The 26,652-nt window shown below is 38.7% G+C and overlaps 1 protein-coding gene across 3 annotated transcripts in view; it reads left to right on the top strand.

Moving 5' to 3' along the window:
- LOC144204419 (neuropilin-2-like) overlaps positions 1-26,652 on the top strand; it is a 77,196-nt gene that overhangs the window by 39,843 nt on the left and 10,701 nt on the right. For 2 of the 3 annotated variants that reach the window (XM_077728410.1, XM_077728408.1), the window contains 9 exons: positions 4,118-4,262; positions 8,189-8,364; positions 8,995-9,168; positions 10,248-10,392; positions 16,414-16,488; positions 17,416-17,580; positions 20,590-20,858; positions 21,309-21,405; positions 21,936-21,968. In XM_077728410.1, coding sequence (XP_077584536.1) covers positions 4,118-4,262; positions 8,189-8,364; positions 8,995-9,168; positions 10,248-10,392; positions 16,414-16,488; positions 17,416-17,580; positions 20,590-20,858; positions 21,309-21,405; positions 21,936-21,968 — 1,279 coding nt within the window. Of the gene's footprint in view, positions 1-4,117; positions 4,263-8,188; positions 8,365-8,994; positions 9,169-10,247; positions 10,393-16,413; positions 16,489-17,415; positions 17,581-20,589; positions 20,859-21,308; positions 21,406-21,935; positions 21,969-24,481; positions 25,770-26,652 lie in introns of those variants that run through there. The other variant, XM_077728409.1, reaches the window with a different exon arrangement.

Below are 26,652 nucleotides of genomic sequence, written 5' to 3'. Positions count from 1 at the left end.
CATTTGCATGATCTTCTCCCTCTTCTTGTCCACTTCTCTCAGCTTTTCCATTACTTTGACTTTGCTCAGTAGACAATAGGAAAGTTTATTCGGCTAGAATACATTACTCTCTCTTAGTTGTTGGTATTTGCCTTTTATGAGTGAGAAACGTAAAAGAAAAGGTCAACATATAATGAGAATTAGCTGTTTATACCCATATTAAGAAGCATATTTTCCCAATTGCAATTATTTAGCCAAGTCCCAATCACACTTTTTTTCAAGCAACCTGATCTAATACAATTTAATCATTTGAATTTAATACATTCTCCAAGAATTGCAACCTAAAAATCCTCTATCTGCCATAAACAAGCTTAAATAAAAAAAAGAGAGCTTAGAAATAGCACTAATTGCAACAATAACACAATATTTCAAAACATCAATTAAGTTTACACGGTACAGTGCTTGACGAGACTTCTAAAAACGAAAACAAATCAATTTTCACAATCTGATCTTATTACCCTGATTCTGGATCTTCTGAAAATACTGTCATCAGTAGCAATTATTTATCTTTAATCACAACCCTATTTGAAATAGAAGGGTTTTCATTGATTATTCCTTGTTAGCCTCTCTCAGTTCAAATGGATTTGAATGGAATGGAGTTAACATGTAAAAGGGAGTCCATGAGGGAGGCGCAACTGTCACATGCCATAATGATTTGTGTAATATGTAATGCATTTGATAATGTCATTCAGAGCCTTATGTTAGCCAGATGCGGCTTATGGAAAACAGTGTGACTTGCCGGAAAGTAAGAGCAACACAAGCATAGGATCAAGCAGTTTGTTGAACTCTCAGAGTTGACAGAACTTGTATAGTGATTCGAAAATCCCCAGGTAGAAACTTTCCTGGGAACGAGTGAGTGAGGGAAAGCGGCAGAAGGTTGGAAAGAAGTGCACACGGCGGGGGGAGTTGGGAGCAAAATGAGGATAGAATGGATGAATGAGAGTGCAAATGGCGCCAGGGAGCAGAAGGGGAATAATGAGAATAGCAGACTAGGGTGTTGCCTGCACAGATGTCTCTAGATAGATCTGTTGGCCTCTGAAACATGAAGAGGTGAAGAGGGGAAAGAAAATAAAGGGACAAGTGCAAGTACATGTAGAGGATGAAATCAAGAAGGAGAGTGAGGTCAAAAAAATGTGATAAATGAAGACATTCTGTGAGGAAATGGAGAGGAAAAGGACAAATGGGGAAATTATCAGGTAGTCATGTATCATTTCTTTTAGAAAAACATTTGGTCTGAAAACAACAGACACACAGTGGGAAACAACTGTCCCATAGTGTGTGCGTGTCTGATGAGATGCGAGGAGATGGAGGATGTTTTACTATTTTATAACTCTGTCCATACACATACTTGCAAAAGACGCACATCATAGACTTTTGAATAATTCAATGTGTCTGCACTGGTCCTTGCTGGCTGTCTGACGACGGACCCGAGGGCTCACGATTCACATAAAAACAACTGGACACACCTGTTTCTAAGTTAGGTGGCCATGTTGTATGCCCTGCTTTGCATTTTTGCAAACCGTTCAGTGCTGACGTTAGCTGCCGATCAATTTTAGAGTCTGTCTGATAAATTTATGTCCTGAGTCCATGCGAGCCATTGTTAGTGCGAAAGACTTCAATCATTTACAAAGACCTGGGATTTCACTCTGTAGCAGTTTTCTGTCTTTGTAGATTTTAAAATGGCTTGACATTGCTTTTGTTTATTTTATTTTTTTATCAATTGGCAGGTTTTTCTTTTCCTGACACATTTAGGACGATTCGGCTTTGCTAAATTTCAGCTTTTGTTTTTCTACTCATTTCAAGTTGTTTGCAACAGACAATTGGAAAGCTTGATTTTCCTGGTTATATGTCAGTTATTGATTTTTTCCTCCCGATGTTTCAATAATTGTTCAATCGGCCTTTCATGTGAGAATCATTATTGTGAGCCTGGTATTGTGTATCATCGTGAGCTACCTCTAATATCTAGGAAGGTGTTCAATTTAGTTTGGACTGAAGAAAGGTCAAAGAAAGGCCTGATGTTGTAGTTGTTCAGTCGCCTTACTTTGATGCTGGCAAATGCAGGCTCGATTCTCTTTTGTTGACGGTAGGATTGCGAGAGCGAATGTTCGTCTGTCTCTCTGAGTGCCCTACGGCTGACGGGCTACCAGTTTCGAAATCTTGAAGACTTTCCCTAACCTCTTGATGAAACCAAAACGAAAACGCTACCAGCCCACATAAGGTCACCAAGTTAAATATGCACAGTAGCCATCCACTAAAGGGATTTGCGTTTACATAGGCTTTGTAAAACAACATTTGTCACAGTAGAAGCTGTCCTACATTCACAGCTCTGTTTGGTGACCCCGAACAAAGCGCTGTGTGTATTTGTGTACACAAGCGTACCAAGGAAATGTTTCACTGGCCACCGAGGGAAATCAGAAAGCTGCCACCAGGCCCAAATCCTCAGTCAGACTTTATAATTATACTTTTTACACAGTGACACACTCACACACACACTTGTAATTACAATCCCATTACGTCTTTAGGGGCCTCTTGGCATTTTTCCATCATTTAACTGGTATTGAGGCCATTAGAGGAGTATCGGTTCACTGAGCCTGCCTTCATATCGGACCCCAGTTTGGGTGCGGGTTCAAGCCCCAGTTGGCCTACTGCCTTGATCGCTCTCTTGGAATTCAGAGAGCTTCTTTCTTCACACTTTTTCACCCCTAAAGGCTTCTGTTGTTTAATGGTTTAGGAAGGAAGAAATGATGAATCTGGACACAAAAAAATACGACAAACGTCTATAAATGAGTACCCAAGCACGTAATTACAAGGCCTTTGGCGCTGGTGAAAGGATTTTACTACACTCTCTCCACACTGTAACGGAAGAGCAAAGCTCAGAGGAGAAACAGCTGTAGTTGAACAACAGGAGGTATTTTATATTGAGATGGACAGTTTATCATGACAGAGTGAAGATGTCAAAATAAAAGCCAGAAATAAGAGGAGAATACATAATCCGGAGAACCCCAGCTGTGTTTCCTTGAACTGAGACCAACACATATGTATGACAGCTATAAATGTACTTGTCGCCGTCAGACACAAACTGAACTGTTAATTTATTCACCAATCGTGACGGCAATAGATGTCCAGTCTGATTAAACTGGCAGTGCTGTTTTTTTTTACTTAAAAAATTAATAAATCTGGTTTCCAAGGGCACTAGCCATCGAAAGGGCAGTGTGTGTTTAGAAGACAGGCGACGCTAGATGTGACTGTGTTTTTCTCCACCTCACTTTTTGCTATTGTGTTTTTCTTTGTGCCATTTTGTGTTTACTTGTGAGCATGTATGTTTAACTCCAAAGGACGTGAGAAGAGGATGCTTTACCGCATGCTTACACCCTTGATTTATGACACACAAGGTGGCCTCACAGTGTACGTCTGCATGCGAGTCTGAAAGTCAACCTTTGAACTCACACTGATCCTTGAAAAGGAACGTTACGTAGAGTGTATTTCTCTGGATTTGTGCTTGTGTTAACCAGAGAGTATTTATTTATAAATCTTGTCGTGGTGAACGGGACCACCGTGAACCATAAATATGTGTTGCGATGATTAACTGTAGTCTTTGTTTTTGCTCCTACTAATATAACATACACCACTGTAATGACTTTGTTTATGTAAAGGGTCAACAAAAAAAGATTATTTTAACTAGATGCATTGTAGCAAAAGAAACAAAAAAAATATTTTGAGTTAAAGCAAATGTTGGCTGCCATTTATGGAGATAAGGGTCTTAAACTGGGAAAGGCTGGCAACAATTATTTCCAGTCAAAATGGATTAAAAGTCTAGCACCATTAATGGCTCCAAACAAGTAAAACCTTAGCGGCAGCAAATCTCCCTCACCCAGCCTCCCATCTTACTGTTCATATTGAACTTTTTTTTTAATCGTGATAGTTTTGTGACCCACCCATGATTTATTGTGGGCACATAATCAGAGTTTACAGACAGGTTGTGGTAAAAATGCATAAGAACATTGGTTAATAATCAACTATCAAAATGATGTTTCCTGGTCCAAGTATCCTAATTCACTGTGTATCACTTTTTCTTCAGGTTTTCCATGCAAACACAGATGCCACTGAGGTAGTCCTCAATCGGATCCCTCAACCAGTACTGGCCCGCTTTGTGCGAATCCGCCCTCAATCATGGAAGACCGGCATCGCTCTACGGTTTGAGCTTTACGGCTGTCAGATTACGGGTAAGAAAGACCTCGTATCTTTTTCTACAAAGCTTAACGGAGGTTTTCCGGCCAATCTCCTCCGGGGGCTCCTGTAAAAACATGCTAGTCGTTTTATTGCGGTGATATACTGGCTTTAACGTCGGGTCACAAGGTGGGTCGGTGCAAGAACAACTCCCTCCGAAAACATTTCCTGTGAAAAAGATGTGCATAACTCTTTTTTATTTCCCTACATTCGTTCCATCAATTTGTCTATCTGCCAAATCCTCTAAACTTTATTTTTATACTTTTATTTGTAACACACCCACCCTCACTCGCTTTCAAACTCTTGCCTGATCCACCTCCTCCCCTCTTAGGCTCCCACACTCGCACGAATACCCGAATACGGCCACGCACACAAAAAAAGGCAGTCAGTCCTAATAGAATAATACTAGAGTGTGATGTGTGGGTGATTACATCAGAGAGTAACGGGCTCTCGGCTTTCATCTGCAGCCCTGGCAGACAAACGGGATTTCAACCAACATAATCAGCTCAATACTATAAATAGATAAAACTTAATTAGAGAGTCGGTGTTTGTGTGTTGTACCAATGCTAAAGGTGCAGGTTTCAATCAGTGTGTGTCTGTGCCCCCCCCCCCCCCCCCCCCCACTGTATCATTATTAGGTTAGGTCCTCTCACTGCTGCCATTGTAGTGGCCATCAAGAACGACAGATAGGCTCTTATCTACGGGGCTATTTCAGCACCCACACAAGTCGCAATCATATCCTAACAATGATACTGCCAGTGTGTCTGTGTGTATGTGTGCCTAAGAAAGCTAGAGCAGGCAGTCCTTGCACCTTTTTTTGAGTACGGATTTGCTATTCTCGGCTTTTTTCCAACACTTCGACTTGTATGATGTGTTCCTCTGCTTTAGTCATGACTCTTACTTACCATTTCCAAACCTAAATCAGTAGTTTGTAATGTTGCGTTTGACCACCATGACTCCTACTTGAGATACTCAATATTTGGTGATGTTAGTTTATTTAGTCATTTTCCAGTTGAATATAGAAAAGGACTGTAAAATATCAAGTGGAAAGTACCAACAAATGTTCTATGGTTGTTTTAAGTAGATTTAAAATGGAGAAACCAATGTTTTTGTTTGAGATTCGCCATGTAAAATCCTGTTAAACAGTTGATTCTCCTTGCTAACCCGTGATATTATTACCAATTCTGATCAATTTTAGGTCATTTATTTTTTGTAACAATCCAAAACATGAAGTGCTTCAGGCACACAAAAGGCCCGCCACCCTGCACAGCTTATAAAATATGCGGAAACCCTTCACTAACTGGAACATTTTGGCAATATTTTCTAACCTCACACCAGCAACACGCACGATGGGAGTGGAGAATTCAAGCAGTGGCCAGAGATAAATGATCCCAATACTACTTGCCTTGCCCACGGTATTGGCAATCCCTGGTGTGAAACATTTTCAATCCATTAAGTGTTTGGATAAATTATTCATTTTATTAAAAAACTGCTGCCCACAATCATTTGAAGGCCAGTTATCGAATATCATTTTAATGAGCGCGGCCAAGCTCCCAAGCAACGTTGCCTGCAAAGCACCCCGCAATATCTTTTGTCTCTTTCCCTGATGCAGACAGAGTATTGACAAACACGCACTCAGCCTATCAAGATGCCCGTGGGGATGCGATAATGCCCTATGCAGTCCTATAAAGGCGCACATAAAGCAGTCAGACAGTGACATGCCATTAACTTAAATCACACTTTTATGTCTCTCGCTTTCCTTTTTCCTCACTTTCTTTCTATCCCGTCTTGGTGGCGCCACTCACTTTTTCTTGCCGTGCGTTTCTCTCTGTCCCATCTATCGTCTACACTCTGCACCCACTCTCATATTTTCCCTTTGCCCTCTCTCATTTTCTCGCCACTTCTCTGCTCTTAAATCTTGGTCTGTTACAGCCTCATCCAAGTGTTCATTCCCCCCCTTTCACCGACCCCCTTCCTCACTCTGTCTTTAATCTCATTTTATGTCAGCCCTGCAGCGTCTATCAGTCATTTGTTTATAGCACTCTTATCGTTTTCTACTTGCTGGCTTTAAGGTTTTCCTTTGCAGGTTTGGAAAAATCAGTGTAGGTGTACAGCTGGCCTGCTAACCTGCCTCAAACTATTAATTTAATAGTCGATTAGTCACAATTATTTTTTTCGTTGCGGTGACTAATTGGCTCTAATCACTTTGTTAAACTATTCTGGGCTTTACATTTTGTCTAGAATTAGAACAAAACAATGAAGGAATGAGAATTGTTTGTTTTCAACCATCTAATTCTGATTTAATTTCAGAATTCATTAGTTTGTATTAATCATGGAAGCTTTTGTCTCCAAATAAAACACAGATCTGTTTAAATTCACTTGAATAGTACCATATTTCAGTGGTATTGATAGTATTAGAGGTTCAATCCATTTTAACTGAGAAGATTGGTTAAAATTTCAATTGAATTAGACGTCAATCGTACCCAATGAGTCAACAAGGTTCATGTCGGCATTTTAACTCCACTCTATGCGTGTCATTTAACTTCTTCTTCCACTCGCTATTTCCGTTACTACCTCCAGAGATCACATTCTCATTAGCTCTACTTGTGAGATGCACCTGCTTGAACAAATTGAATCGTAAAAGAAAAACTTGAAAATAAACGGGGTGGTAATTGAATTTCTTCCTTTTTTTTAACTACCCCATCGAGGGAGCTTATCCATTGTGTCGGTAGCTATTGTTGTTTATTGTTGAGTCATTATTTACTGCAGTAAAGGTGCGCCTGCAACCATCACAGCATTAAACATTCATCTCCAACAAGACCCGGAGAATGTCACAATCAATCACCGTCACTCTTCAATGTCAATATCCACCCTCTTTCATCCATGATTTCTTCCTCTCTTTCCATCTTTAGAATCCTTCTCTCCATTTCTAATTTCTCTTTAAATTTTGTCGCATAGTATCTCATGTCATTTTTATCACCGCCTTAATTCCATATAAAATTCCAATCTGGAACTCCTTTTAGTTTCCATTATTATTCATGAGCGCAAGATTCTGATCCACACATTTGTCAGTATAATAAAGCACGCCGCTTTGGTTCACGCTATGCTTTCATTTTGTTCCTCCATTTGGGAGTTTTTTTACTCATTTCCCTGCAAAAGAATCCCATAGCTCAGCTCAAGTTTTGCATCGACTTTGTAGCTCAATGAAGGCAAAATGCTCAGACGGTTTGATGGAAAGCGCTTCAGAGAAGCTGCAAAATGGAACATTAGTTTAAAAAGAAAAATCACACAAAAAATTTCCCTCCAAGATCAAGCCAGCATCCATCTGTCAGTTCTATCGATACCTCCTAGCCTTTAGAAGGCCGGGCAGCTTGGATTCAGTCCAATCTGACATTCCACGTGATGTGGGCTGCAACCAGAGCATTTTGTTGGTAATTACTGAAGAACAAAGCCAATAAGAATCAAAACAGGCCTGAGTCTCGAATTTGAAAAAAAAAAATGGTTCTATCATCACTCCATGTGAGCTATGTGAAGCTACAGATTCAGCGGACACAGCTTGGCTGAAAAATGAGCTAGACCCCCGCAGAATATGTAAAAAAAAATGTCTCGATGATTGGTATAAGCAATAATGGTTGAAAAAGGATATCCTACTTTGTTAATATTTTAATACTGTACTTTGCAGAATGGAATTGTTGGAACAATTGAACTGTTGACATTATTGCAACCTTTTTAGCAAGTATAATTGGCAAAAATGTCAAATTAACTTATGATTTAACCACAAGGTAAAAAGTATATTGGTACTTTCTCATTCGGAGTACACATTTTAAATGACAATTTAAACAAAAATAGTAGTTACACAAGTAGTAGTTGTGTCCAGTATGGATAATATATTGAGTATTTGTTGGGTTTTTCCTCTATTCAGATGCTCCGTGCTCAAATCTCCAAGGCATGCTGTCTGGATTACTAGCAGACTCGCAAATATCAGCCTCCTCCATGAGGGACATTCACGGCTCCATGGGCGCAGCCAGACTGGTGGCCAGTCGCTCAGGCTGGTTTCCCAACCCAACACAGCCCATTGCTGGAGAAGAATGGTTGCAGGTACTTTACAGATGTAATGGCAGGCTCGTTCATTGGCTGCCGTTGACTGCTTTAGCATCTAATCCATTTTGAATTAAGGGCTGGCAGCGATCATTCTCTTGAGAGAAGCGAAGAAATGAAAATAAAGCAAATACTGCTTTAATGTATTGCATGCGTATGGTAACTTTGCCATATTTGAATCGCATACCAAACTTCATTTTCTTCAGAAGGAAATCATTTTCTAAATTCAAGTTAAATTTCAATTCAATGAAATAATGTTTATTAAAAAAAGTTACTTATTTACACATAACTCTTTTCATACCATTGATGATGATAGCTGTCCATTTATTTGTTTCTTTTCATCTTTGTACTGTGAATTTAAATTACGAGGCGTCCATTAAACTGGGAGGCTGGCAACGAATAATTTGCAGCCTCCCTCCCAGTTCAAAGGGATTGTGGACCCATCGCCCTCAATGACAGCCAATGTGTTCAGAGAACTGAAGAATTCTGCTTGTTAGAATGACTTGTAGGATTTATATGACAGTACAATTCATTGCAATGCACAGCACAAAAATGAAAGGCAACTTAGTCACAGACTATACATCATGCCGCTGTACTGTGGAGTATGAAATAACAATAAATGTTTTGTAGGTGGATCTTGCCGTGCCCAAGTTGGTGCGTGGGGTCATCACCCAGGGCGCAAGAGGTCTAGAGGGCAGCACCAGCGCTGAGAATCGAGCTTTTGTCCGCAAGTATAAACTGGCTCACAGTTTGACCGGGAAGGATTGGACATACATCACGGACAGTAAAACAGGCTTTGCAAAGGTACAGTTTATCACAGACATCATGGGCAGTTGTAAGCTTTAAGCACTCTTGTAGACTGATTATCTTTAAACTGGGTTTAATGGTCTGTCCCAACAATAATCCCAATGAATAAACCTAGTTTTACTACAAAGCGATTTGCATGGGACTCCAAAGTGACATTTGACAGTTTGCTTCTGGAGGACTTTCAAAATCCTCTCCTCTTCTAGCTATTTAATTCTTGGAAAATGATATATATTACAGGTTTAATAATTCAATTTAATCACGGGGCTCCACATTGAGTCTTCGGCACTCTCTGGTTCTGTTTTTGTCTGTCTTTCATCCTCTCGTTCACTCATCCCCGACTCGGCTCTCATGGGTGTAATTAAAAATTGTCTGTCCTGCATCACTACTCAACACTGCTGGCAATGGAAGGCGCTGCTGCGAGACAAGGTCTTTAAGAGCTGTAATATTACTACTGAGTGTCTGGCTTTTTTGCTGTTTTCTCTCATCTCTCTGTCTTTTTTAAATGAGCGACCTGGGAAATCTGTTGCATGTTTTTCATTTTTCATTATGGCTAGGGAGAAGATATAAGATAATACATCGTACTATTGCACTTTTCTCTACATTTTTTTGGGGTGATGTGCTACTGCCTATCCATTTTGCACCTTGACAATCAAAGAAATAAGCCGTTCTGTTGTTATTTTTATGGCACATGCCGCTCTATGGCGAGAATCAATAGTCTACCGTGGGACCATGTGACTTAAATGGAACATCTGCTATATTTTCAGTTTTATTTCTCATGACAGTTTTACCTGCACCCTTCAAAATAGGTATGAATCTATAAGCAAGCTTTTTGATAGCAAACAGCAGAAGGATGCTGCCAGTAGCAGACGACGTCTGTTGTCAGCTGAGGCAGATTTCCTTGTTGACTGTCCTCGACACTGTGTAGCAGCAGTGTTTATCCACATTTCCCTCCTGCAAAATCCTTAAAAAGGAAAACATCAAGTGAAAAATGCATTGTGACTCATCACTGTGAAATGAAATCATATACTACATGGCATGTACATGAACTTCTCCTCGTCTTTGGTCCTTTCTGTCAGATTTTTGAAGGCAACAGCCACTATGATGCACCCGAGGTGCGGCGCTTTGATGAGATAGTGACTCAATACATCCGAGTATTTCCTGAGAGGTGGTCCCCTGCTGGAATTGGCATGAGGATGGAAGTCCTTGGTTGTGACCTGCCAGGTAAGAGAACAATTTATGGTCTACACTCAAGTTTAAATTGTATCATAGAATGTTGATATTTTTTTAAAGTTGAAACATAATGATTAATGCTTTTAACTGCACGTGAGATCACATTCATCTTTATCTATAGGCATTTGCAACTTGTCTGGACACGGATTAACATGTCTAGGTCATAAAGCTTTCACCAGTAGCTGCCATCTGTTTACTAACTAGTGGTTACACTTCTGCTTTGAATCTCTACATCGTTATCGCCGTGTTAGTTTTCTTCGGGTATTCCAGATATGCATGTTAGTCCACTGAAGATTTGTAGATGTTTGTAGATGGATGTAACAAAAGGACAAGCCCTTCCTGGCTTCTGTAATGGATAAAAGCAATATGTTGGAAAGGGCACATTAAAAATGCAAGTGTAATGCTCGACCTCCTTTCGACTTCATGGGCCACTAGATGTTAGTGCTGTAGTCATATTGTGACAGGTGAAGGCAACCAATGGACTTGATGTAGCCTGTTGGTCTGAACTGATGGAAGAGATGGGAGACCTTGAGGGAAGCATCCATCCTAAATGTGTCAGGGCTAACCAGCAGTTCAATACTGATGAGATGAGAAGAGATGTCCTTCTGTTTTAACACTTGGATGAAATGTTTTCACAAGTAGAAAATTGAAGTGAAGTAGTACTGATAGTGATAGGAACTCAATTACTTAAACATCTGCATGTTCAGGTTGTAATCTGACTCAAGGGAGATAAAAAAAGTTTAATATTGGTTCAAGCAAACAGTAATCAAATGTTGAGTTATCAGCATAATTATCTTGTAGGTAGGTGGTGTCTCAGTTTCAATGTTCTGAGTCTCAGGTTTGATTTGTAGTATTAAGTTTTATGTGCCAAATTTGCGTCTTCTCCATTTCCTCACACATAAAACAAAGATGAATGTTAGGCCCAAAAATTCTCAATCTTCCATGGGTGTAAATGTTAATGTGTGTCCAGGTCAGTATGGACAATTGAAAGGTTGATGGATAGTGAGCTCAAGTTGCCAACCTTCCACTTGCATTCCTTTTTGTCTAGACAAACATCTTGGGAATTACTTGCAATTAATGAGTTCATCAACCAGACATTACTTTAGACAATTGAATGGTTCTGACTTTGTGGAGACAGTTCGGGAAAGGCCCCTGTCATAAGCTCAATGATGTATGTTTGGTGAGCAGCTAAAGAAAACACCATTCCCCACTTTTGGCTAAAACAGAGACTGTGAGCCAGCTGGCCCTGTTTTTGAACATTAATATCGATATCATTGCTGTTGATGTCAGAGCATTTTTCTGCACGAACGAACCTGAATTCCCACAGGCACACTTTAATATTTTGTAGATGATTCGTCTTTCCAGGTGAGTAGACTCAAGCATGGACAAAATCCTTATTTTCTTCCAGTTTTAGTAATTTTGGGTGTATTGAATTATCACCTGACATCTTTTCTGCGGACATTACAACCTAGAGTGCACTACAAATGGATCTCTTGACTATTGAAGTCGTATAGCAGCCTGTCTGGGTCTGCTTGCCAGATGTTAGCCTTCTGGATGTGATCATAGCTTTTTTACGTGATAGACAACAACACCCACCTTTTAAAAATCGTCATTTTGCAACTCGGTTTTCACTTTCTTTTGTCAGTTTTAATTTACTCAAAACTTTATTAGGCTTCTAGCTGAAAGTCATGACTTCATCAGCTATGCAGTAAGAATCAGTTCAGTTCACAACAGTTTTAACTATAAAACAAATGTTCTCCTCACTTTGGTGACAGTGTTAACTTTACTTTTTGTTCATCTTTATGTAAGTGCGTGCGAGTGTAGATAAAATATTCAACATAGCACATCAGCTTCAGTCCACTGAGCACCTCTGTTTACAAATGCATCCACTGCAGAAAATAAAGACAACTTATAAGTAACTTTCCCTCAAAGACAAATGTCTGTTTTGTCTATGGAACAATTTCATGCATACAACAAGTAAAACATTCTCAAAGCCACATTCTTAGCTGTTGGCATTTTTTTGTGGCACACGCTTAATCAGTTAAACCTAAAGATTTATAGAACGGAATGGTGTTAAAATAGCTGACACACACCTTGCATTTAGAGTTGAATGTAGAGGTTTATTTCAGTAATGAAAAATAACAATTCATATATTATATATTCCAGTGGTACTGACCAGCTATCAGTGGGACCCAATGACTTAATGTTGTTTATTTGAGGTGATTCTGGGTATAGAATGTTTAAAAAACACTGGGCTAGAATAGATAATGTAATATGGAAGTTTAAAAGCATTTGTTATTCCAGGGCATCCGCTGTGTGATTTTCATATTTTAAAATGAAGTGCCCTCAACCATTGGCTTCAGGGCGGCAAAACAATTTCCTGCCATAAAAAACAATTTGACTCAGCAATTACAATCAAGAAATTCAAGGTTATGCATGCCTGGTTCTTAGTAGGTGTGCAGAATGGCATTGTTTAGTATCACATTATTGAACAAAAGACTTGTGTTACAAAGTGGAGGATGGGGGGGTAATAATATTATTTTTGCGGGACTCATTTTCATCATTCACGCTAGCTATTGGGGCAACGTGCAATTTAGAGTATTGCAATCTGCCAGATTTGGTTTTGATTTAATGCTCCAGCAAGCAGAACATCTGCATCACTTTTTCTCCGCATCTTGTTGTTTGGCAGACTGACAAGTGAATATGTACATACACATGACACCTGTTTGGATAAACAGGTTTGTTCTTGTTTAAGTGCTTATGCTCTCATTTGAGCTGAAAGTAGCATTGTGATGTGGAAGTCTGACAGCAGTTTATAAAAAAAAAAAAAAAAACAGGCTCAGTCATGTGCATTAGAAAGCACCTGTTTTTAATGATTACAAAATCATACAGTCTAGGTTTCCATACAAGCTTATACAAGACAACATAATATTTTGTAGATCCAGTTAAACTAAAGATTTAGTTTATGCTGTCTGCATGTGAAAATGTCTACCATCACTGATAGCTTTCACATGTTGACATGGCTCCATTCCAGCAGAGTTCATGTGATTGGTGGAATGTAGCTTGACCTCTCAACACACTCCAAGTTCTGCTCATAGCCACTCGCTGCTATTTATTTCTTAAGGATTCAACTTATGTGACTTTTAAAAAGATGAGTCTCCAGATTGTAAATCTCGATTTCATTAGTGTGTGAGTTTTATACCATGATTGCAATTTAACCGTCTGCATGTAAGTTCTATGTGCACTTGGCTGTGCATGATCAACAGCCTCCAGCAGATTCCATTAAGTATAGATGTGCCCTGCTGTATAGCAACAGGTATAAACACATGAGCAGGGATGGAAACTAATGTCAGTGTAGGAGGTCGGGTCTGTAAATGTGTGGCTTTGCCCGCTCCATCTTTCAGCCCTCCCTTTGCATTCCCTCTTCATCACAAGGTCGTAATCACTCCCATCTCTGCCAAGGCTCCTGTAACACCCCCACTACTCACACACCGCAACCTCCATACCTTCGCTTCACTCCCGAGCTTATTACCCGTAAGTCATTGCGCTACTGTACCAAACCAGTCTTTCATGTCTTCTGGCCTCGTCCTTTAAACTTTTTTCATTTGCGGTTCAAACAAAGGAAAATACGGATACAAACAATATCTTTTTTTACTGTGTGTTCCCACCGTTAAATTTTTTTTTGTTATCTGTAGAACCCTAGTGTCAACAAAGGAGCCCTGTGAAATGCTTATAAAAACTTTACTGCTGACGAAATGCTAAAATATTTTCGCAAGGCATGATGTAGAAACAAGTGTTTTTTTTTCCTAGTTTAAACAATCAACATTGGGAGTTTCATTGCTGCCAGCTTTTATGATCGTTTTGAGCTTAAAAAAATAAGTAATAAAAAATATGGACAACCTTAGAAATGTATGTAGTAATTCAGTTACTGAAATATTTTGCAGTTTTTTCTTCATTCATAATCAAAAGTAGTCTAAATCTTCACAAAATTAAAATCATTTCAGTCTTAAAATTGCCTTTGACAGCAAACCTAGACACACTGATTTATTTCCACAGTCAAATATGAACAAAGATGTTTAGTATGTCAATCTATCATTTAAAAGTAGAAATCCCCATGCCTTGCAGAATGTCACTAACATTTGAAGTATTCACAATATGCCTTCTATGGCACACACACACACACACACACACACGCACACATGGAATGGTTAGTCATTATTTAGGCAGACAGAGGTAGATTTATACCCAGAGCTCTTTCTATAATTGAACAGTTCCTGTCTCTGTTTCCGCCTCCGGCTGCTTATTCAGCAGATTTAGAATGAGGCCCGAGGCTGGAAGAGATGTTCAATGGCTTCTACTCAGAGGATGATTATTGGAATCAAAAAGGGGAAAAAAATCGGGGTAGTGCGCTTCCCGCAATGTAACCTGTATATGAAAAGGGGTAGAGTAAGCGAGCAAATACACAGACTATTAGCTTGCGATTTCAATCGGGCACAGCTATAGAATAGTTCTGACAAACTCTGCGTGTGGTCATTAATTTGGTAGGTGGTGCTGGAAAACCTGTCTTTCATGTCTGTCGGCCTTTCCCTGTGCTCACTTCCTCCTTCCCCTTCTCACGGGGGGCTAATTACAAAGGTAAAGGGCACCAAATTAAAAGATCTTAATGTCAGCTGCCGGGAGCAACTTATCCTGTTTAATATCTGTTCCGGTGTGTGACAAATTACCTGCCCTTACTTGTTTCGGTATTTTTGTTTAGGGCCCAAATTATTTGCTTAGCTTGCCATGTTTCAGTAACTTTGGTCTCATTTAAGACGTCTTTTATTATCATGATTACTTTCTGGTATGCTCGGATACATTGCACTTTTTTTCCCCGCTATTAATTATTTAAAAATATATAAATATATATTTAAAGTTCATAAAAATGAGAAAATACACACTGAAACACTTAAGTGAAAGCCACTTTTGCTACTAGGAAAAAAATAGTTCTAATAGGGTGACCCTACTTCGCAATTTTTCGATTACATTAACCACAATATTTGAGGGATTACTGCATTTTATTTTTGTCTTTAAAAAACATAAGGTTAACAAGCAAGTTGTGTAAGTAGTAAAAAAAATCCAATTTAAAAGACTCAAGCCTACAGGATCATCGCTAAGGATAATCTGACAAAAAGGCATTTGCTAATTAAACTCTTTCCAAAATAATACTTAATCTAATCTGTAAACAAGTAGAGTTAATAATGCACGCAACATTACCAACCACTTTAGTGTCATAAAAGCAACTACATACAAATAGAAGTGTAAGAAAAAAAATGTTCATCGATGTGATAAAACCTCTCATTGCTAAGTCAATCCACAAAATTGCTATCAGACGACAGCAGACAGCGAATAAGACTCACATAAACAATACATCCAGATGACATTCAGCATACCTCTGGGAGGAACAGAAAGAAATAGTTTACACTTGTGTCTCTATTCATGCACGTTAGTGTGAGTTTATTCTCCAAAAACTGGTGAGTGAAAGACAGAAGATGAGAGACAGCACTTTCCTGAAAATAACTCTATGAAAGGATCCAGATAAACAAATGTAGACCGTACATCGCTGTGTATGGCCCCCGCAGGTTAAACATTTGGCGGTTGTTTAAAGAAGCAGCCGCGGAAAAGTGGCTATCGCAGCCAAAATGCCGGTGCGTGAAAAAGCCCAACTGATGCGTTGTTGTTTGCAGCAGTCTTTGATTTATCATAAACCCGCTGACACCGAGGTCGCTGGGAGTGCCGCATCTATCATATAATGGGCGGCGAGTCCAGACGTCAGCCCTACAATGAAAAGGGCAGCAATAAAACTTCAGTCTTGCTTCTGTCAAACACAACAAGGAATCTACTTAAACACACTTTAGGTTAAACAACATTGCAGTGAATGGTAGTCATACTGACTTGTAAATATTATGAGTTATTTCATTCATTTGTGAGTTAGACTATTTACATTTTCCGTCTGTATTTTTGTTTGTTTTGCAGAAACCACTACTTTGCCTGACACAGCCACACCCACGTTACCAAGGGTGGAACAGTCCACTGCAGCAACCAGACCTGGTAAAGATGCACGCACGCAATGCAAGCACACACACACACACATACTTTACATTCAAACAACCCGCACATGAGGATCCGCTCTTAAGGTCAGCCTGCTAATGTCATTGTGCACCACTGGCTCTTTAGGCTTTTGAAGTCTGTTGGAATCAAAAGTCCCTGATGAAGCTCTGCGTGAGTGAAAATAGGATCTCACAGCCAGTAGACCTCACATCCGTTCTATCGCATTCAGACAAATATACATCCACATCATTTTGATGAGTGTGACAGATTAGCTTGTTTTCTAGCAAATAATTTGGCCCATTTTCAGCATTGGAAAAAAAACATATGCTATAATTAGATATTTTTATATTGACCACAAAGCAAATGAATGTCTGTCGCCATCAATAGTAGCAAAGGAGTTTGCAGTAAATATTCGCCTATTTGCTATTTTTAATGTGTATTTTATTTTTAAATTGAACTAAAGTGATAAAACACTTTTCCTATTAAGTTTAGTGGCACATATATAATTGCAAAGTGTTTTAACATATTTAAAATCATAAAAACTAATATATATTCTATAATTTTATATATTTAAAGAAAAAAAGCTAACAAAAATAACATGATTCAAGAATAAACCTGACATATATATCGTTTGCAGTCAATTGAATTTGGATATCAATAAATTGGTTAAATGACTTAAATAGGATTTTCTTCAACTATAATAATACATATTACTTCCTTTTCCTATATTAATGTAACATTCATACTGCTCCAGTTCATTAAAACATTACAATATAATCTTGTTAGCACTATCAGTTTTCTACAGAATTTGTCCTGCTCAGCATTAAATGTTAAACTCGGTGCTAGATAAGGTAGCAAGAGATGAATATGAAAGAATCCAAATTAACCCTAAGAGTGTGTGTGTGTGTGTGTCTGTGTGTGTTTCAGCCACCACTCCATCGCTGTGGTCGGTATGTGACTTTGAACAGAGCTTGTGCGGCTGGTCTGCCGATCCCCAATCAGGTGTCAGCTGGTCCCTGCACACCGCTGGGAGCAGCACTGCGGGGCACGGCCCACATGAAACCATGCTCGATTTAACACTGGCATCAGAGAGTGAGTACTTGCATGTGTGGCATATGCTTTTTTTTACAAAGTATACAAGGGATATTTTCAGATATAGAATAAATGTCAAGATCTCCCTTTTAGGAACATACTTTTTTTGTTTGTTTTACATTTGCCTTGCCTAGATAATAGGCACGTAGGATTCCAACCTGAGCCAAATCAAGGGCAGTGGAATGTGCAGAACACTGATCTTAACAACCAACCCGACTGGCTCTTTTGCCAGTGTGCTCTTTTGAAGTTAAATTTGCTATTTAGGTCTTTTTAGAATTTGAATTATGGGTAGTACATAAAATCTTATGTGAAAAGAGCAACACACATTTCATGTAGATGAGAATAATCCTCTTTCAGTGCTATTGACTGTAAAAACATGTTGATTACAAAAACCTTACAAGAAGAGAAAAAGCTAATTTTCCTATGAATCTCAATGTATTGGCCACCAACTACTTCCAGTACTGTATGTGACGCACCCACTGCGGTTAGATAAATCAGATGATGCCTCTGACAGAAGTGCAGTCTTAGCTCTCCAGCTCTCCCCGAGGCTTCTTGCAGACACAAACACACATTTAACCACTTTAGGTGGGCCTGCAGACATATGGAACACTCAAGAACCACCCCCCAACACACACATACACAGATATGCAGACATGACCTTGCCATATACCAACCAAGGCTGTCTGTTTGTGTGTCAGCGCCAAAAATTTGATTGCACAGCTTCTTAGCGAACAGACAAATGTGTGTTTAAGCTTTTCGGAATGTGCCAGTTTATGAGAAAAAGTCAATTTGGCTCTTAATAGCGAGCCGGAGAGAAAGTTTCCCGTTAGACACTAACATGACATTAAGTCTTGTTCTACAGCCACATGTGCACAGCAGCCCGTCTGCGAGCTGTCAGATCAAAACCCCACACTTGTCACTGAAAGCTCTTTTAGCGCCTGTAAAAAAATAGAAAAGCCCGACCTGAACTAAACCGAGCTCAGAAAAAGGATCCTTTTGATCTCGGAAAGACCGTGACTGAATTTTATACCCTGGTGAGATTTTCATAGAAAGAAAGTCTCCACAGTAGACATGCCTGTAATTGAAATGCAAAAGAAAGGAGTGTTTAAAAAAAAATGCAACAAAAAGCCACTCACTGCCACTGACTAGGATATCAATTTGAAACACCTAATACATTTGCTTTGAATTGCTTTAGGTCGGATAGGTGTCAGCCCTCTTGGGGAGTCTTATCTCGCCTTTTCAGACCTGAACACTATTTTGCCCTGTAATTGTGTCAGTGCGTATTAATTATAGCAAAGTTCACGCCAGTGACTGAAAGTCCGATTATTCGTGTCTGGCTAGTAGTAGATGTGACCTTGGCTTGAATTTAAAAATGGCTATAGGAGAAGAACATGGCTGAATGTGACATAGACGGTAGTTATGTATCTGAGTAAGTACACGTCCTAGGCAAACATTTTTATTTTAATTCAACTGCCACTTGGATTAATGAACATTTTCAATGTATAGATGTGCCAGTCATTCATTGTCATTCCCACCTGACTACAGGCAAAATGCAGACTACACCAATCAGTTGAAGGGCACACATGGACACAGACAACCATTCACACTCACTATTACACCGCCACCGAGTTGGAATCGACCCCACGGTGCCCGCATTGAAGTGAACTGAATGCATTGTTACAGCACCTGCAATACAGTAGATATAAAAGTCCACTTACCCCATTAGATTTTAATATTGCCAGCTATTGACACCAATGTGGGGGGTTAGAAAATGAACTGTTGGACATTGAACCCCCGTCAATGGCAAGGAGAGAATAAAAATAGGTTCTTTGGTGCTTTTCCTTTTGATAGCCAGTGCATAGTATCACTGGAGCTCTCACAAATCATCACAAATACAAAAAGGCTGTACTTATCATTCCATTTCTACACAACAGCTGACACATAGATATTAAAAATAAGCCGTACAAGTACAAATGATGTGAACATGCATAGTACTCACGTGAAAAGTAATACACTCCCTCCAAGCGTTTCCGCTTGGCTTGCCCGTAGAGAGTTGTTAATTAATTCTCTTCCTTTGTATATTGGCCAAGATCAAAAGCAGAGAGAGGCAAAGCAACTTTTTTTTTTCCTCCTTTTAAATGTACGTAATGAGCATCTGTAATTTAGGTCCCTTTTTTTTAATGCCTCCAAGTGGTGAAACACAGTTAACTCAGCCTAAATACATTATTCATAAGCTGTGATATGTTGCTCATGTCTGAGCAGATAGATGGATAGATAAATAGATAATGTATGTCTGCATTCATTATAAGAGTCGCCTTGTGTGGTTACTGTGAGTACATGCTCATTTGTGTGGCCATTAGTGGCCATGATGAAATGCTGGTTTCATTTGCGGTTTGGCCTCACACCACAAAAGGATGGCGGTAATACTCATGGCTCTAAAGTAACCACTTCCAGCTGTGATACAAAGTCTTTCAGGTTTCCTTTTCGCTGTAAAAATGAATTGCTTGAAAGGCTGATAGATGCATATTTTAGATAAGATTTAAAGGGGGAGAAACAGGAAAATATTGTTTAATACATTTAAAATTGACTAAATTCCATTTTTACTACGTGTAATGGTGAAGAAAAATATTGGTGTGTATAGTCTGAAAATCATAAAAAGGGGTTAAACTGAAATTCCACCACTATTAACAATTCAACATTGGGATTTAGTTGTGAACAATACATTTATTGTTCAGGTTTCAAAGTGAAAATACAAATAATTCTGCAAAACAAAGCACTAAAAAATGCCAATTAAAATATAAACAACCAAGAAAGCCTTTTCAGATATTTTCTAATGATTAGTAAATTTGACATTTTAAGATAATTCTGGGAAAACAAAATTAGCAGCATTATTAAATTTCCTGGAAACATTTGCACTTTTGTCAATATGTATGTTTTGTATTTCCAATTATGTATTACCAAGAAACAAATGGAACAAAGCAGTAATGTTATTTTATGTCTTTCCTTCAGATCTGTCAGGGAACTACCTCCACCTGGATGCGGGGTCTCACACCCAACGGAAGCGCGCCAGGCTCCTAAGCCCAGAGGTGGCCCCAGAGCAAGGGCCCCTCTGCCTGGTATTTTACTATCAGCTTCAAGGGGAGGCGCTGGCAAGCCTGAGGGTCCTTTTGAGGGACAACGATCAGGAAGAGACGCTTCTGTGGTCTCTTAAAGGAGATCAAGGCGCTCACTGGAGGGAAGGACGCACAGTTTTGCCGCAAAGCCCCAAGGAATATCAGGTAACTTGAAAAGTTGTGAGCTCATTGACAGCTTCATGTTTTTTTAGGAATGATAACAAAAATAAAAATGGGAAAAAATGCTATTTAGAGGCTCACTATAGAGGATACTGAAAATTCTTCCTAAATATCTCTATTTATTTAATAATCAATTAGTTTATTGTTGTTTATTGTACTGAATTCATTTTAGAGTCTTCACTTGACCTCACCAGCATGTTTTTTTATTTATTTTGGAAGTCATAACCTCTGTTTTTTTCTCATAAAACGATAACATATTCATTAAATTCACTTCTGTTTGTGTCAATCATAACGGCATGTTTTTATCTCTTTAAAAAGGCCGACTTTTTGAAAGATCTTGCATACGGCATCTCATTAGGACTTGACATTCAAGCAGACTGTATTTCTAATCCAATTGATCTCGTGATCTCTAATTGAATTTCTCATATGTCGCAGGTGGTGTTTGAAGGTTTTTTTGAGCATCCGACCAGAGGCCACATTAGAATAGATAACATCCACATGAGCAACACCATCAACCTGGAGCAGTGTGCGCGTAAGTCGGCAAAAACTTTGTTTTTCCATCTCGGGCTAATAAGCCAAAGGTTTTCATGAGACAAAAAGAAGGGGCAAAAGAAAAACTCATTATTATATGTTGCATTTACAGGCATTAAAGAGGCTAAATAAGAATGAAACTAGGCCACAAGATGCCGTCGGGCACAGTTCTGATTTATCTTTTATTACACATCTCTCTCCTTTTTAGTTTTTTTCCGGTATCATCCCACCCTGTAATTTTTCGATTTCCCTCCTTTCGTCTCCTGGTCTCTCATGTTCCCTCTTCCGTTCCGTCTGGGTCATCGGCGGCGTTCAAACAACAAATGATATGTGCCTGCGAGCAATAATTTGAGAGAAATGTTCCATCTGCTCCTGCATGTGATGCCATGAAACAAAGTATTTCAGTTAGTTTGTCTGTAACGACCAAAAATCTAGGGGAACTGAAAAAGATGACAGATTTATCGCCCACTGTTATCACTTAATGCATCTTTTCCTATAGTTTCATATGCATCTTTTTTTTGTCATTCACAGAGAACTTCCACCCATTGACTCCTGAAATAACAAGTAAGTTATATTTTTCAATTTTCTCCGCCTAATGTATGTGCTTCCTGCTTGTTGCTAAGCACAGCTTCAAGCTCTGCACTTGCGGTATATTACCTCTCCTGAGGATATTTGATATCATAATTTAAAAAAATATATACATGTTTCAGTGCCATTGATGGCGATAGATGTCAAAACTGTAACTATATAGTAAATATGCTGTTGTAGTTTACAACTTGTTACAGTTATTTTATTATTTTTAAAGTCATCTACCTTTAATACATTCAAGCCACTGGTGGAACTCATGGCACACTTTGAGAACCATCAGATTACTGGTCTGATATGAATGATTTTCCTATTTCTGTAGTGATTTTTTTTTTTAAATGGCATGGTTGGCAACCAAAAAATATCTATCTCTCTACCAACTGATTTTTTTTTAGCTTCTAGTGTATCAATAATAGCTTATATATAATATTGATCTAATAGTAAGCAATAACTAAGGGGTTGTTGATGCACTGTGTAGCCTTCAGTTACTAGATTTGTAGTAGAAAATGTGCTTTATTCAAGGTTGAAACACACACACACACTGATGTTGGCAAATCCTACACACCTCGTCATCAACTTGGCATGACAGGAGAGAAAAAAAAACAAAAAAAAGAGTAACTTTTGGCCTTACTTCAGGATGTGTTTTCAACATGCAACGTCTAAAAACCAGCAGGAGTGTGTTGGAAAGAAACAAACAAAACGGCTTTTGTGTTTTCACGTGCTTGCTTTTGTGACAATAGATGAGACGCGTTGTGTGACTGCTGTCAGCACCGGAGATTTTTATTGCCTTCCTATAAATAGTCATTACAAAAGAGGGACTGCAATCCACTGTTTTTTTTCAGTCAGGTGCGCTATTTTGGCTCCTTAATGATTAACTTATTGACATGACATAAATGTGACGGATGTTCGTTTCTACTGGACTTTTATCAACGTCAGTGGCACTGAAAGAGTTAACATATTTATGGCCAATGAATTTAAACTGACAATTATTCATGCTTCAATGCCATTTCATTGATATTCACTTTTCTTTTTTTCCTTTTTTAAAATGTAAAGCATTTTGAAATATTCACAAAAATAATATAATGCATTTAACTTAAAAATTATACGGAAAATTGTATTAAAAATATTCGATTTAATAAGTTTTCCCTTTATATATTTTAAAATAATAATAATAAATAAATATGGCACCCAATGACCAAACCAATACATTCTCAATTAATAAGTATATTTTATATTTAAAAGACTAGTTTTTTCAGCAGCTCATAATGACCTGAGAATCGATGTGACAATTTCAATTTTTTTATTGTTAAGTCCTGCTTTTGCCAGATTGTTAATTATGTCCATGTACAGTAGCCACCATGATTTTTTTTTTTTAGCTCATTATAGAAAAATCGGCTGCAGAAATCCATTCTTCTGTGACGAACAGTGAAGGTGTTTATTTGTACTGCTCTCGCTTTTTGTTGTCATCTTTATCGCTGGGCTCCAGCTGAAGCAACTCATGCCTTATATATAATGAGTTGACAGTCGTCTAAGACCAATGTTTTGATGCAAAATGGAGCTAGCCGTGGACTGCCGCGCACCTTTTCTCCTGCATTCCTTGCTCTCATTTGCCTCACATATCCTCCTAAAGCTGCATTTTTTTTTGTAAAAGCTTGACTTCATTTGCCCAAATCCAAAAGTCACAGAGCTGAACGCATGCATGGCATGAGCATTTGCACGTCATTGTGCGACAATGCTTTGGCTGTTTGCTTCATTCCACAAAACCGCAACAAGACACCTAAAGGAAACACTGACTTGTGAACACATCACTTGTGTTTATTTACATTTGCTTGCATTCCCACCTAACATATAATTCATGCATTTTTTTTTTTTTTTGTGGCTCGGTGCAAGCATCACTGCAATTCTAGACCTTTAAGGCGTGTTAAACTTATCGTTGTTGCGGGCCTCATTGCAGTTCATTCGGAAGGCCCATTCTGTCTACCAACTTGCTCAATTGTACCAGAATTGATAGATTCATAAATTGACAGACATTTTCATTAGTTATTTAATTTTTCAAATCCTCAAAGGAACCTAAAAATATTCTCTTTTACATTGAGTAATCAGCAAAAAAAATAATTTGTTTTTTTATTTACATAATGACTAAATTGATTAAAAAAATTATATTTTCTTATAATAATGCTGACTTTTGATTTCTAAAATCTTTTTTTTATGGTGGGGACAATAAATATTCCCTTTTCTGTAGTCGTTGATCTTCTATTGAGCATGAAATCAACTAAAAAAATCATAAAATCAACTAAGTTGACGCACATTACTGACTTGCACAGGCCACAAAAACAAAGAAACAATCAAAAATCCTGCCCCCGAGCTGCAAATTTGACACCCTATATGTTTTACATTAGTGTCAGTGAAGCCTTGCCTCACTCAATCTCTGCTGCATGCAAGCTTTCCCCAAACACTGAACCCAACCAGTAATGTGTCCTCCTGCCCACCAGGGGGTGCCATATCTGGAATGGAGCCCACTGTAGACACAGTGGCAGTGCAGCCATTTACCCCCCACTGGTACTACGTGTTAGCGGGAAGTGGCGCACTCCTTCTGCTGCTAACCGTAATTACGGTGGTGGTACTGTGCTGCCGTCGGCGCCGCTGGGGCTCCAGCAAGACCGGCACTAGCCACCATCATTCGGTCATGTACCACAACAGCCAACATCTAAACCATCCCAACCGTTTCTACAACCAAAACTCCAGCTGTAATCTGGGCCACAACGCTGAACGAAACCCCTCTCAGCCGCTAAGCGGGCCCAGCCAGGAGCATACGTTGGTTGGCGGGCAAGACAAAGACGACTGTTGCGATTCGAAATGTTGAAACGGAGACTCCTTAAAAAGCAGGAATTTGACTGACTAAAATACACCCTTCCGATCTGGATGAGTCTTTATTTTTTGGATTCCTCTCTGGGAGGAGTTGTCACACTGATAAGAAAAGACTCATTTACACAATGACTACTTCTTCTGTACATCAAAACCTGAAATGGCACTTGTTTTTATTCTTCTGTGGAATTCACAGCAGGATATGTCTTTCTGCTTCATTCTGGCCCTTGCATGGATGGTGCTTGACCCTAAATGACCTGTCCCGGGTTTCATAAACGATACGGAAACATATTTTCTTTCGTGAGGATGAGAGGCTTGTGGGTTTTTTTTGTCCTCCACAGTTTGAGAGACAAAAAAATGAGAAGATTTGTCAGCAGTGAACAGTTGTGTTATTCCTTTTAGTCTGTCACTGTAGAGTTGGTCTGTTTCCTTGTTTGTTGGAGTATTTTTAACAGGGGTGCCTAAGATTTTTTCTTTAGTTTTATGGCCATGAACAACGTTGATTTAGTTTGTGCAATGTATATATTTTATGCCATTTAATTTAAGATGGTAAAAATCCTTTAAGATTTCATACCTCAATGTGTTAGCGTATTTTAATTTATTATTGTTTGTTAATCTGTGTCAATATTATTGTGCCTTTTACGCAGATGGCTTATGATTGACAAAAACAGCACCGCCATCTTTTTCTTTAGCGTGACAGTCTTAAAACTTTTTAGCAGTATTTCACTACCTTTTTTTTTTGAGCTGCGGTACATTTTTTTGCATTGAAAAAAATCTCAAGGCACACCACCTGACTGAAAATATTCTAATTTAAAACTATATTGCCTATATCAACAATACAAAGTTGTTCTCCTCAAAGTTTTATCAAAAGGAATCATATAAACCCCAAAAACTTTTTACACTGACCTAATGTCACCAAAAGTTGATGTATGTGGACACAAAAGTACAAAAAAAAAGAAAAACAGACATTCATTGCACCAGAGTATAAATCACAGGCCCAGCCAAACGACGGTATGAAGTGTGAATTATAGTCCGGGAAATACGTAGTATCTTTCAGTGCCATTGACGTCCAATCAGTTTTCACTGAAAAGTGCCAATTAAATGGATTTGGCATCTAGTTGCAGTCCGTGAGTCAAGAGTGCCCTATAAACCAATCTGAGTCATGTGACCTTTGGTTTTTTTGTTTTATTTTTTTTGAAACAATATTGGTGTGGACGACGATATCGAGGGGGAAAAAAAGCTAAACATGTCCAAAGCATATGCACGATAAAACACAGCACATCACTTGAAAATACAAAGCCTTGATATGCATTTTTTGCTATGATTTCACACAACCTATTGATGTCGAAAAAGTTGTGCCTCGGTGTTTAAATGGCTGTTTGCCTGAATCCTATGGATGACTTCAAGCCTGTGTCTACGTCTTTGTAGAATGAAATGAAGCACCAAAAGACAATTCCATACATCTTTGACTGTGTTGAGGCACAGATGTATTTCCACATTGTTGTTGGTGGTCACTTTGATTGATTGCTTGGTAAAAAAAAGGGCAAATTGTTTTGCTTTTTATTCATTAGATGAGACCAACGCATACGCTGTGACCTTTATACCACTCACAGAGCCGTTAAGCCTTTATCTTACAACTTTGTTGATGCCTTTACGAGCATTTTTTTTAATGGATTACGTGAAATTAACTCCAGCACTTTCGTATCTCAAACCTAAGCCTCAGTGAAAGGATAAACCAACAATTTTTCACTTTCACTCTCATTGACATAGAGAGAGACATAAAACCCATTTGTTGATT

Source organism: Stigmatopora nigra, chromosome 11, assembly GCF_051989575.1.
Source record: "Stigmatopora nigra isolate UIUO_SnigA chromosome 11, RoL_Snig_1.1, whole genome shotgun sequence".
NCBI classification, from domain to species: Eukaryota; Metazoa; Chordata; class Actinopteri; order Syngnathiformes; family Syngnathidae; genus Stigmatopora; species Stigmatopora nigra.
The sequence above is the reverse complement of the archived record's forward strand: the minus strand, read 5'-3'. Positions and strand labels throughout refer to the sequence as shown.